General features: G+C 44.8%; 1 protein-coding gene across 1 annotated transcript in view; it reads right to left on the bottom strand.

The window, feature by feature from the left end:
* Positions 1 to 12,705, bottom strand: part of LOC116984958 (plexin-C1-like) — a 90,750-nt gene extending 78,045 nt beyond the window's left edge. Inside the window, exons 1-2 of the mRNA XM_033039320.1 lie at positions 12,571 to 12,705; positions 11,754 to 12,539 (exon numbers count right to left, since the gene is read on the bottom strand). Coding sequence (XP_032895211.1) covers positions 11,754 to 12,539; positions 12,571 to 12,705 — 921 coding nt within the window. The remainder of the gene's footprint in view (positions 1 to 11,753; positions 12,540 to 12,570) is intronic.
* Between the last annotated feature and the right edge of the window lie 326 nt (positions 12,706 to 13,031).

Genomic DNA, 13,031 nt, shown 5'->3' with positions numbered 1-13,031 from the left:
GGCTCCATCTCCTCCTCCTCCCGCACCCCGCCCGCCCTGATAAGGGCCGCTGCATGCAAACCCGCTAACGGCGCACTTTTAAAACAAACCCTTCCCGCACGCCGAGGCCTCCCCCTCCCTCCATCCTCCTCCCGGCCTTGGCGTGCGGGAGGGTTTGTATTGAAAGTGCGCCTTTAGCGGGTTTGCAAGCAGAGGCCCTTATCAGGGCGGGCGGGGTGCGGGAGGAGGAGGAGATGGAACCGCTATCGTGGCCGTGGCCGCTGCTGCCGCTGTTCGGGGCCCATCATTCGCTGAGACTCTTCCTCATCCCGCACCTAGTATCTTTCCCACGCAATACAGCCATCACCGCCGACACAAAATTCCTTTTCTCCAGAGATTCAGCCTGAACCGCGGAGTTACTCCAGTTTTTTGTGTCTATCTTTGGTACAAACCAGTATCTGGTTGCCAAGCCGGGCAAAATTACTCGGTGTTTAGGTTGCCCGGCGGCGCTTTGAGTGGTCAGTGGCACCCGGGCAATCGTTAATTTCGAGCCCTGGCTTACTTTCATAGACTTATGTACAAGGGCCAGTGCCAGTGTATGCCTGGAACAGTGATTGTTCAACGTACCCTACAAAGAGGCAGGCATAGCTGGGGCCCGTGCGGGTGCCCATAGCTACGCCTTGGACTTTGAGGAAGTGGGAGTAGTCAAAGGAGAAATTGTTGAGGGTGAGGACCAGCTCCGCTAGGCAGAGTAGAGTGTTAGTAGAGGGAAATTGGATGGTTCTGCGGTTGAGGAAGAAACAGAAGGGTTTAAGGCTTTCCTGGTGAGGGATGGAGGTGTAGAGTGACTGAACGTCCATTGTAAAGATGAGGGAGTGGGGGCTCGGAGAGTGGAAGTCAGTAAAGAGACAAACGACATGTGGTCGGGAGAGATTGGACCAGGGGGGATAGGATGGATTTGAGGTACGTGGAAATCATTTCCGTGGGACAGGAGCAGGCAGAAACAATGGGTCTACCAGGGCAGTTGTGTTTGTGGATTTTGGGGAGAAGATAAAGACGGGCTGTGCGGGGCTGGGGAACAATAAGGTTGGAGGCTGTGGAAGGAAGACAGTCAGAAGTGATGAAATCAGTAATTGTGTTTGATATTAAGGACTGGTGCTCATCTGTTGGATCATGGTCCAAGGATCAGTAGGAGAAGGTGTCTGAGAGTTGTCGCCTGGCCTCAGCCCGGTAGAGGTCAACGAACAGACTACCCTGTCGGTGGGTTTGATTGTAATGTCAGGGTTGCTGCAGAGTGCGCGGTGGGCTGTACGTTCAGAGGGGGTAAGGTTGGAGTAGGGGAGTGGAAAGGTTATACTAATCTCATCTGCCTGCACGTAATCCTTATCCCTCCATTCCCTGCATTCCCTGCATTCCGTGCCCATCGAAAAGACCCTTAAATGTCACCATCATATCTGCCCCCACCACCACCCCTGGCAGCGCGTTCCAAGCACCCACCACCCTCTGTGTACAAAACACGCCCATCGCATCACATGTACACCTCAATAAGGCCACTTCTCAGTCTCCTACACTCCAAATAAAAAAGTTGCAGTCTATCTAAACTTTCTTTATAACCCAAGCCTGAAAATCCAGGTAGCATCTGGGTGAATCTTATCTGCACCCTTTCCTGCCTATAGCCGGGTGATTAGAAATGCACACAATACAACAAGACTGGTCTCGCCAACAACTTTACACTCAATACTCTTTCCAATACAGGCGAGCGTGCCAAACACCTTCTTCCCCATCTTGTTCTACTAATTCACCACCTTCTGAGTCTGAAGAAGGGTCTCGACCCGAAACGTCGCCCATTCCTTCTCTCCAGAGATTCTGCCTGTCCCGCTGAGTTACTCCAGCATTCTGTGTCCATCTTCAGTGTAAACCAGCATCAGCAGTTTCTTCCTACACATTCAGGGAACCTTGTGCCTGTATTTCTAGAGCACCCCCTCACAGCTCAGAGATTGGACCACGCCCCTCCCCCCACTGGGCTCAGTGATTGGATCATATCTGCACGAGCCTCTGCAGTTTCTTTGACTCAGCTTCCCACAAGGTCCAAAGATGTACTTGATGGGGCCCTGCAGATTTATCCAGCTCACTGCTCTCTAAAGCCACCAATGCCCACTCTTTGGTAATCCGTGTACGACCCAAGACATCACAACGCCTATGCTTCAATTCCTTAACTTCTGTAATCTAGCTTTCGGTAAAAACGGATGAGAAATATTTAGTATCTCCTGGGGCTATACACAAAGATGGCCATCCTCCAATTCCTCCTCAAAAGATGTTTGCAAAGTCAAATCTACACTTATCTCTTCTTCCATTCTTTAAGAGTCTGGAAATGATTTTACCTCTCCCTAGTGATATGTCCACTTCAACAGATAGAACATAGAACAGTACAGCACCAGAACAGGCCCTTCAGCCCACAATGTCTGTGCTGAACATGATGCCAAGACCAACTCCCACCTGCCTGCATATGACCCATATCCCTCCAGATTCAGATTCAGATTCAATCTCTATTGTCATTGTGCAGTGTACAGTACAGAGACAACGAAATGCAGTTAGCATCTTTCCAGAAGAGCAAACATTGAATAATGAGCAATAAATATATATATACATACATACAGTAGTAGTAGTGCAATTTTTCTGGGGGAAGGAGTGTCCGGGGGGGGGGGGGGGTGGCTGGCAATCACCAAGGTGCAGAGTTAAGTGTGTAACAGCCGCAGGGAAGAAGCTGTTCCTGGACCTGCTGGTCCGGCAACGGAGAGACCTGTAGCGTCTCCCGCATGGGAGGAGGGTAAACAGTCTGTGGCTGGGGTGAGAGCAGTCCTTGACGATGCTGCGCGCCCTTCGCAGACATCGCTTGCTTTGGACAGACTCAATGGAGGGGAGTGAGGAACCGGTGATGCGTTGGGCAGTTTTCACCACCCTCTGAAGTTGGAGACAGAGCAGATGCCATACCATACTGTGATACAGTTGGTAAGGATGCTCTCGATGGTAGAAGTTCACCAGAATCTGAGGAGTCAAATAGACCTTCTTTAGTCTCCTCAGGAAAAAGAGACGCTGGTGAGCCTTCTTGACCAGTGTTGAGGTATTGTGGGTCCAAGAGAGGTCATCGGAGATGTTGATCCCCAGAAACCACCTCCGTCCCGTTAATATGGATGGGGATGTGCGTGCCGCCCCTAGACCTTCTGAAGTACAAGTAAGTAGATTATCGCCAGTTCGCAAATTCTCGGGAGACACGGGGCGTCGCGATGTGCCCGCGCTGCCACCATTTTTTGTTTTTCCATTTTCTGTGCCGATCCAAAAGCCTCTTAAACATAACTATCGTATCTGCCTCCGCCACTACCTCTCACAGTGTTACGGGCACTCACCACTCTGTGTAAAAACCTTGCTCCGCATACCTTCTTTAAACATTGCCCTTCTCACCTTAAACCTATTGTAGCGGCAGATTTTTCAGATCTTTCAGGAAATTAACTCCCTAGCCACTAATTGGTTGAGAGGGGATAAGGGAAATATCTTCGGTACGCATACAAGCTGCCTCAGAGACTTACAGAGCTTCTACTTTCATAAAGCTTCAGCACACAGTCTTTTAATGAATATTTTCTTTATTGTAGATATAAAACAGTAAGATACATCCAAGGTTTTCCGACTTGTTCCAGCAATCTTCTTCGAACTCCAGCGCATTACTTCAGATACTAGAAAACTCTTCGTGTCTTCTTCTTCACATGAGACTTGACATGCTTGACATGCTTGACATGCTTGACATGCTTGACATGGTCGAAGTATAAACCTTCTCCCTCTCCTGTCCAAAACGAATTTCCAACTAAACTAACACGCAAGCAGTTAAGCTGCATAAACACGCCCCAAGAAACGTCATAAAATCCCACCCACATTATAACGGGCTGGCTAAAATTTAAAGGAACTTGCCATCCACAATGACATGCAAAATAGGCCAAATGGCCACTTATTACCGGCCCATAATTGTTCCGAATACATAATGAGGCAATTACCAAATAACATCAAAAAAGTGGCCATTAAGGCTTAACATACATCAAAATCAAAATCAAAATATCAGGGAATAAAACCCTGTGGCTCCCTCGTCAGGAAATCAAACCGCGATCGCCCGCATGCCAGGCGTGGATACTAACCACCATACTAATGAGGAAAAAATAGCATGCACTATATATCTGCAATCACAATTCTTTCTCGACACTTCCATCTTCGCTTTCGCCTTCTAGAAGCAAGCACAACTTAGTTATTGGTCTTATTAAAACATTGTTTTTTGTTTTCAGTCGCACTATACGTACCAAACCCTGAACATCAGGCATGATTTCCAGTATTCTACCCATTAACCAAGAACCTCTAGATGCTGTAGAGTCAGCCACCAACACAATGTCGCCTGGAACAAAGTTCCTTTTAATCCTTAGCCATCGTTGTCGTTCTTGGATTAAAGGCAAATACTCTTGTATCCATCTCCTCCAAAAAAGATTTGCCATATATTGTACTTGCTTCCATCTACGTCTCATATACAAATCTTCTTTTACAAAAAGCCCAGGTGGAAGTGTTGGAATGGTTTTCAGCAGAAGAATATGATTTGGTGTGAGTACTTCCAGGTCATTAGGATCGTCAGAACCTTTCGTAATAGGTCGATCGTTTAAAATCGCCTCAATTTCACAAAACAGTGTCTGTAACCCTTCATCATCCAAAACTTGTTGTCTCAGAACGGAGCGCAGCACATTTCGTACCATACGAATTAATCGTTCCCAAATACCGCCATGATGGGAACCCATAGGAGGATTAAAGTTCCATTTTATGCCTTGTTGAAGCATAGTATATTGGATTTTATCCTGATTTAAGCCTTTGAGTGCTTTTTTTAGTTCCCTATCCGCTCCAACGAAATTCGAACCATTATCCGATCTTAACGAAGTAACTTGACCCCGTGGACAAATAAATCTCCTTAATGCCTGAATACATGAGTCCGTGTCGAGTGTAGATGCAACTTCAAGATGTACCGCTCTACTCGCCATACAAGTGAAGATCACACCATATCTTTTCACAAGGCTACGTCCTCTCTTAACTTCCATAGGACCAAAATAATCCACCCCCACATCTGTGAATGGAGGTTTGTCTGGAGTGATCCTCTCCAAAGGCAAGTCTGCCATCTTCTGTATACCAAGTTTCCCACGCTCTCGCGTGCATATGATGCAATTTTTTATTATCTTTCTTGCTGCTGAATTAGCCTTGGTAACCCAATATTTTTTACGAAGCTGGGATAGCATGTAATTTCTTCCTCCATGCCCAATTTGTTCATGAATATGCCGTAATAATAATGTTGTTATGTAAAAGTCCTTAGCGAGAATGATAGGACGTTTCCTTTCTTCAGGCATGGCCAATCTGTTTAGGCGTCCACCCATCCGCAGAAGATCTCCTTCCCAAATTGGGTCGAGCTTATACAATTGACTACTTCTTTTTACCCCTTCTCCACCAGCTTGTAATGTTAATATCTCTTGTTTGTATTTCTGCCTTTGACAGAAAGAAATGATCGCATTTTCTGCTTTGAGGAGATCATCAAGACATAGGTGAAGCTTCAAAAACTTGCGTCTGGAATTTGATTTCCTTTTCCCTTTCCGCAGGATTCTTCTCCAAGATACTTTCTGTTATTTGTTTCTTTTCCCGAATTTTCATCAACAATCTTGTTTTTATTTTAAGAAACCAGGCTACCGATGTTCTCAATTTATTCCATGATGAAAAGTGGGTAATTAAACTATTCACGGTGTCATATGAGTTTTTTTCAATCACATTCACCGAAATGTTTTGTTTAATTTCCGGATCTGTTGTAGAGATTTCAAATCCGAGTTCAAGCTTTGGCCATTCTCTACTTGGCTTACTAAGAAACTTTGGCCCATTGATCCATCTCTTGTTATTAAGAAAGCAATTTGCTGTTTGTCCCCTAGAGGCTTCATCCGCAGGATTTTCCTTTGTATTAACATATCTCCATTGAGAAACATTAGTAGCTCCTAGTACAAAGGAAACTCTATTTGCAACAAATCTCATAAAACGTTTGTTTTCATTGTTAATGTATTTCAAAACCGTAGTACTATTGGTCCAGAAGGTAGATTCTTCCAGTTGAAATTGCAGTTCCTTTTTCAGCATTATGTCAATTTTCACAGCTAAGACTGCTGCTGTAAGTTCCATTCTGGGAATCGTCTTTTGCTTCAATGGTGCTACTCTGTCTTTTCCCATTACGAATGCAACATGCACTCTTTTGTTTACATCTTGTAGTCTTAAGTATGAAACAGTCCCATAACCACTTTCGCTGGCATCCGAAAAGTGATGCAGTTGCGCATTTCCGATATTACCAATGGTTTTAGGCTTTATACACCGATCTACCTTAAACGTTGACATTTTTTGGAGGTCTTTTAACCATTCTGTCCAACTGTGCGAGGATGTTTGAGTTATACTCTCATCCCAACCAAGTTTTTCTCGACACAGATTCTGTAAAATTAACTTGGCTGGCAGTGTAAATGGTGCCAGAAATCCCAAAGGATCATATACTGAACCAATCACAGATAAGATACCCCTCCTTGTGCATGGTCGTTCCTGAATTGACAATTTAAACTTAAACACATCCGTTTCCACACACCAGTGCAGTCCCAGTGCCCTTTCCATTGGCAAATTGTCTTTGTCTAAATCCATCACCTTGGTTTCTTCGGCTCTGTCATCTGGTGGAATGCTTTCCAAAACAGCACGACTGTTGCTGACCCACTTGGTAAGTACAAATCCTCCCTTATTGCAGAGAAAGGTTAGGTGCTTCACTATTTGAATTGCCTCTAACTCGGTAGATACGGATTTTAGGCAATCGTCCACATAAAAATTATTTTTCAAAGTGGAAATTACCTCCTCTGGGAAATAATCTTTATTATCCTCTGCGGTTTTCCTCAAAGCGAAATTCGCACAACTTGGAGATGACACTGCTCCGAAAAGATGTACTTTCATTCGGTAATCAACAAGGTCTTGCTGCACATCCCCTTCAGACCACCATAAGAATCGCAGATAGTCAATATGTTTACCAGTTACTTTCACTTGATAAAACATTGCTCTGATATCAGCCATCAAAGCTATCGGTTCTTGCCTAAATTTGATGAGAACTCCAAGGAGCGAGTTAGTAAGGTCTGGACCTTGCAGTAATTCACTGTTAAGTGATGTCCCTTTAAAGACTGCCGCGCAGTCAAAGACCACCCTCAATGTCCCTTTCTTCGAGTGGTACACCCCATGGTGCGGAATATATCAGATCTCTCTATCATCTCGATATAGTTGATTCATTGGTATCCTTTCAGCATAATCATTATTAATCATATTCTGTAAGAAGGATGTATATTCCTCTTGAAATTTCGTGTTCTTAACAAATTTACGTTTCAAACCATGAATACGCTGTTCAGCCATATAGCGATTATTTGGTAAATTGACACTTTCCTTCTTGAAAGGTAAATCCAAACAATAATGTCAATTTTTCATCTTAACTGAATGGTTCATAATATCTAAGAATTTCAATTCTTCTCTAGACATTTCTTCATGTTCTTGGCTGGTACTTTCATTGAAGTCATGATTATATTGCTTCATTAACAGCTTTTCCAATTTACCTGTAGATATTTGGTTAACAGCAACAGCACGGCAATTCATTTTGCTGGTGCTTTCCTTATTCTTACCCAAGGAGCCATAAATAACCCATCCTAGTAGGGTCTTCATAGCATATGGTCCATCCCCTTGGCTCCTAATTATCTGTACAGGTTCTAATGCTCTCAGGGCATTCCTTCCAATAAGTAAGTCAATATCAGAATTTATCTTTGTTATTTTGACTTCTTTCAGGTAAGACCATTGCTGTAAGTCTTCACATCTGGGTACATTTTGACGACCAACAGGCATTGTTTCATGTGTGAAAACCTCTGAAATTGGAATAAAATTATCTTCATCCAAACTGGATATCTCCATATTTGTTATATAATAACTCTGGTAATCCTTTTCTTTATTCATGGTACGCATTTGAATTTTAACTTTCTCTCCAGTAATGTCCAACCTTCTCATCAAATTCTCTGTGCAAAAAGTAGCTGAACTCCCATGATCCAGAAATGCATATGTATGCAACACTACATTAGTTTCCCTATTTCTCACTTGTACTGGTAAAATAGAGAAAATGCATGCTTTCTCTCCGGCCCCAATATGTGCAGTTACTTGAGGCGAGGTGATAGCATTTACATCCGCTGACTCCTTTTTCTGCTCAGTATGATCTGGCTCTTTCTTTACAGTATGAAGCACATCAGGATGATTCTGCTTACATTTGTCACAAATTATTGGACACCTACAGTCTTTTACCATGTGCCCTTTCTTTAAACATCCATAGCAGATTCCATTCCTTTTTAAAAAGTCCATCTTTTTTTCATATTTCTTTTCCTTAAATTTACGACACCATCTTATGGTGTGACCTACTTCATCACAAAATGGACAGAATTCATTCTTTCTGGTCGGTGCATCCTCTTTGGCTCCACCTAACACATTCTCAGGTATTATATTGGTAGCAAAATTGCTTTTCTTAGGCCCTGTCTTTTGTTTAGTTTTGACATAGGTAGAACCCTTATAAATTGCAAGTGGCTTGGCTTCTTCAATAATCCCGCTGCATGAATCTGACATGTACCGTACTTCTCTTTCTAAATATTCCACCAGGTCTGGTAGCCTGGCTACTTGTTTGCTCTTATCACGTATTTCACCTGCCCTATCTCTCCACTTTTCTCTCATTCTTCTGGGCAACTTGCTAATGATGATTCTCATATTACTTGAAAGATTAATTTCCTCCATATAGCCAAGATTTTTCATGGAGCTGCAACATCTTCTCAGAAATATTGCATATTCACTCAATTTATCCACATCTTCTGGCCTGATTTCTTTCCAATCATGGGCCTTTTCAATGTATGCATTCGCAATCCTCTGTTCATCACCAAAACGTTCCTTCAATAATCTTCTCGCCTTTTTATAGCCCTGGTTGTCTGGCTCCATCTGACAACTTTCCACAAGCCCCTTCACCTTTCCTTGTGTGTACTTCACCTGAAACCGTAAGCGCTCTTTTTCATCCATAACTTTCTTCTCTAATACCTCTTCCAGTGCCCTCACGAAAGTTTCATATTCTAAAGGATCTCCAGCATACGTAGGAATTTCAACTGGTGGCAAAATGAGAGATTTATTTCGTCGAGCTATAATCTCGTTGAATTCAGATTGCTTATGTAGCAGTGCCAATAGACCAACCTGATTCCCTTCTCCTTGGTCCACTGGTCTTTCTCGAGTTTGTACGGATGTTCTTATAGTAGCCAGTTTCGGTCCAGCACCCATTTGCTGAGCTGAAGGTTCACTCAACCTATTTAGGTTTTCCAATCCAAGGTATCCTGTGGACTTTGACCGTGGAATCGATTCAACTGCCAATTCACTCTGAGCAGGTCTGGCTCTCTGTCTAGAGCTTATCGCCTTTGATGATCTAGAGCTGCATCTAGACCCTTCACTTTCCAGTATGTCCCTTCTGGCTTTAGCCACCTTCAACTTTGTATCTAATTCCAGTTGTTCCAGACATCGCGCCATTTCTTCTTGCTGTCGCTTTGTCTCATCTTGCTGTCGGGCCATCTGTTGCATCATCTCTTCTTGCTGTCGCTTTGTCTCATCTTGCTGTCGGGCCATCTGTTGCATCATCTCTTCTTGCTGTCGGGCCATCTCATGTTTTTTCTTCATAGCATCCGCTTCTATTGAGAGCGCTGCTAACTCAGCCTTTGCTCCCAAACGAGCAGAAGCCCTCGAAACCGAACTGGCTGAGCTACCAGATTTACGGCCTGATCTTTGTGAAGATACATTTGAGATACTATCTTCCGGTTCTATTTCATCACCTTCTTCTTCTGGCTGGCTATCTTCTTTTCTGCTACCTTTACTTTTGCTAACTTGCTCTAACCATCCTTCTACAACTTCTTTGGATTCATCATAATACTCCGTATTTTCACAATCCCACTTAAAATGTCTTTCACGCTCCTCTGGAGAACGCTCTGCCTCCAGCAGTGTGTCCTGCTTCTCTTTCAGCTCATGGTTAAGGCTACTTATCAGGCGTAATTTCTCTTCCACCTTGTCCTGGTTCTCTTCTGATTCCATGAGTGTCTTCACACTTTCAAACAGCTTTCTAATCTTCTTCCCCAACTTGTTCCTATCCAATTCAGCCTCCTTGAGAACATAACTTCGACCTTTCTCAGTGAGTTTAAGTTGTCTGGCTGGTCTTTCTTCACCACCATGTGGCTCTTCTGGCATGGCTCTGCCCTCATCTTCCTTCATGATTTAAAAGAGGTCTTGGCAGATTGCCAAGTCTTTAAATTAGTCGAAAAAAAGTCTCTGCTTCTGAGTGACTTTGTTATTATCAACAATTTCTTCCAAAACTAAAACATACTGATAATGTAGAGAACCTCTCTCTAATTCCAGGTGCAAAATAAATGATGCTAATTCCAATGGAATGCTCCTTTATCTCTTTGATTCAAAACAATCCAAGGTCGGTCTGCCTTTCCCAGACACGCTGGAGAAAACAGCTTGTTGAGCTCTATTACAGAATTCTTTCAATTAAAACCGTAATTTTAATTCAAAAGGTAATAATCAATTCGTACTCACAATCCAGTGATACGTCTTCCGATGCGTTCCGATGCTGTTGATAGACCTCAAGGCTCCTCCTGGCCGAGATCTTCTTCAGTTCCACGATTGGAACCAATCTTCTTTGGCTGCGCCTTTTCGAGGTCTTAGCCTTCGTCCTGCTCTGGCCGCACCTCTCCTAGGTCTTAGCCTTCGCACTTCGATCTTCTGTCCCTATCTCAGGGACTGGTATTTACCCCCGCCGGAGGTTCGCTTTTACTTATCTTCTGCTTCTTCTTCTTCTTCTTCTTCTGTCCCAATCTCTGGGACTGGCAATTACCCCCTGCCGGAGGTATCCTTCGACTTAATGTAGCGGCAGATTTTTCAGATCTTTCAGGAAATTAACTCCCTAGCCACTAATTGGTTGAGAGGGGATAAGGGGAATATCTTCGGTACGCATGCAAGCTGCCTCAGAGACTTACAGAGCTTCTACTTTCATAAAGCTTCAGCACACAGTCTTTTAATGAATATTTTCTTTATTGTAGATATAAAACAGTAAGATACATCCAAGGTTTTCCGACTTGTTCCAGCAATCTTCTTCGAACTCCAGCGCATTACTTCAGATACTAGAAAACTCTTCGTGTCTTCTTCTTCACATGAGGCTTGACATGCTTGACATGCTTGACATGCTTGACATGCTTGACATGGTCGAAGGATAAACCTTCTCCCTCTCCTGTCCAAAACGAATTTCCAACTAAACTAACACGCAAGCAGTTAAGCTGCATAAACACGCCCCAAGACACGTCATAAAATCCCACCCACATTATAACGGGCTGGCTAAAATTTAAAGGAACATGCCATCCACAATGACATGCAAAATAGGCCAAATGGCCACTACACCTATGCCCTCTAGTATTTGATATTTCCATCCTTAGAAGTGGGTGATGGGCTGACCTTCGGGTCGGAATCCTTCTTCAGACACTGAAGGTAGTGAATCAGTAGGACAAGGTGTTGAAACGTCACCCATTCCTTCCCCCCAGAGAAGTTGCCCGCCCCGCTGAGTCACTGCAGCATTTTGTGTCTATCTTCCAAGCAAAACGTACCTTTTTGACGGCGTTGAAGCGCCCCAACTCGAAGAGGCAGAGCGCATTGTGTTGCGGCTGTTCCTGGCGAGAGAGCACAGCGGCCAGGAAGGACGGGGAGCCGGCGGTGCTGACCAGGGCAGACGACAAGACCTGGAGGGGCCCACTCCCAGCTAAGCTGCAGGAGACGCTGACCAGAACGCCTTCCCTGACGCTAGAAACATTGGCGAAGACGACTTTGTTGTTGGCTGCATTGACTGAGATGTAGATTGCGCCGTTAAGGTGGAAACCCTGCATGAATTGGTGCTCCTCGGAGGTTAGCAGGTCTACGAGCGTCTCTCCAGATTCGGAATCGTAGTTGAGGAAGCGGCTCCCGTTCACTTGGGCCTCCAGAGACCTTAAGAAGATGCGGGTTTCCATGATGTCGTAGTAGCTGCCATCGCCCTTGCAGCCGGCGGGGATGAACCTGCTGTCCTCGCCCGTGGAGGTGACGGCGGTCAGCATGTGGGTCGATTTGCCGATAGGCACCGGGAGAGCCAGGGTGGAGGCCCTCATGTCCAGTGTGGCCACTCGGCCCTTCTGGTTCTGCTGGGAATCGCTGATGTTGCTGAGCTGGCGCACCTCGCAGGTGCCGCCCCTCACGGTGCCGCAGGTGATGAGATATCCGTGGTCCTCGTCCACCACCAAGATGCGGTTGACATTGGTGGTGTTGGTCCAGCGCTGGCAGCAGCCCTGGCTCTTCTCACACGGTCCGTCCAGACGCGGGCCGGTGCGGACCCAGCGCTCCAGCACCAGCCCCCGGGTGAACTGGTGCAAGTAGTTGTTACTGGCCACGAACACCCTGCCACCCCCCCCGGCTGCTCATGGCCATGTTGTTGGTGCTGCTCTCGAAGCGGTAGCTGCTCTCCTCAGCCCGGGCGAGCAGGAGGCTGGAGAGCAGGAGGCAGATCCGCAGAGCCTGTGCAGGATGCATGAATGCGAGATGTGTCCAACACCAGGGCTACAAGCGCCCCGCTTCCATACTGTGTGCGCTCACAACTCACACTGTGCAATGACAACAACTTGCACGACGATAGCGCCCGCTTCCTTTTCCGTTTGAATTACCTGCTGGTATTTTTTTTCACCATCTTCTGAAATAATCTATTCAGAATTTGTAAATATATGTATGTATGTGTATAGATATATCATAATAATACTTTATTAGCCAAGTATGTTTTGCAACATAGGAGGAATTTGATTTGCCATACAGTCATACCAATAAAAAACACCAAAACACACTAAACACATTTTAACATAAAC

Source organism: Amblyraja radiata, chromosome 21 (assembly GCF_010909765.2).
Source record: "Amblyraja radiata isolate CabotCenter1 chromosome 21, sAmbRad1.1.pri, whole genome shotgun sequence".
NCBI classification, from domain to species: domain Eukaryota; kingdom Metazoa; phylum Chordata; class Chondrichthyes; order Rajiformes; family Rajidae; genus Amblyraja; species Amblyraja radiata.
This window is presented reverse-complemented; position numbering and strand designations above follow the sequence as displayed.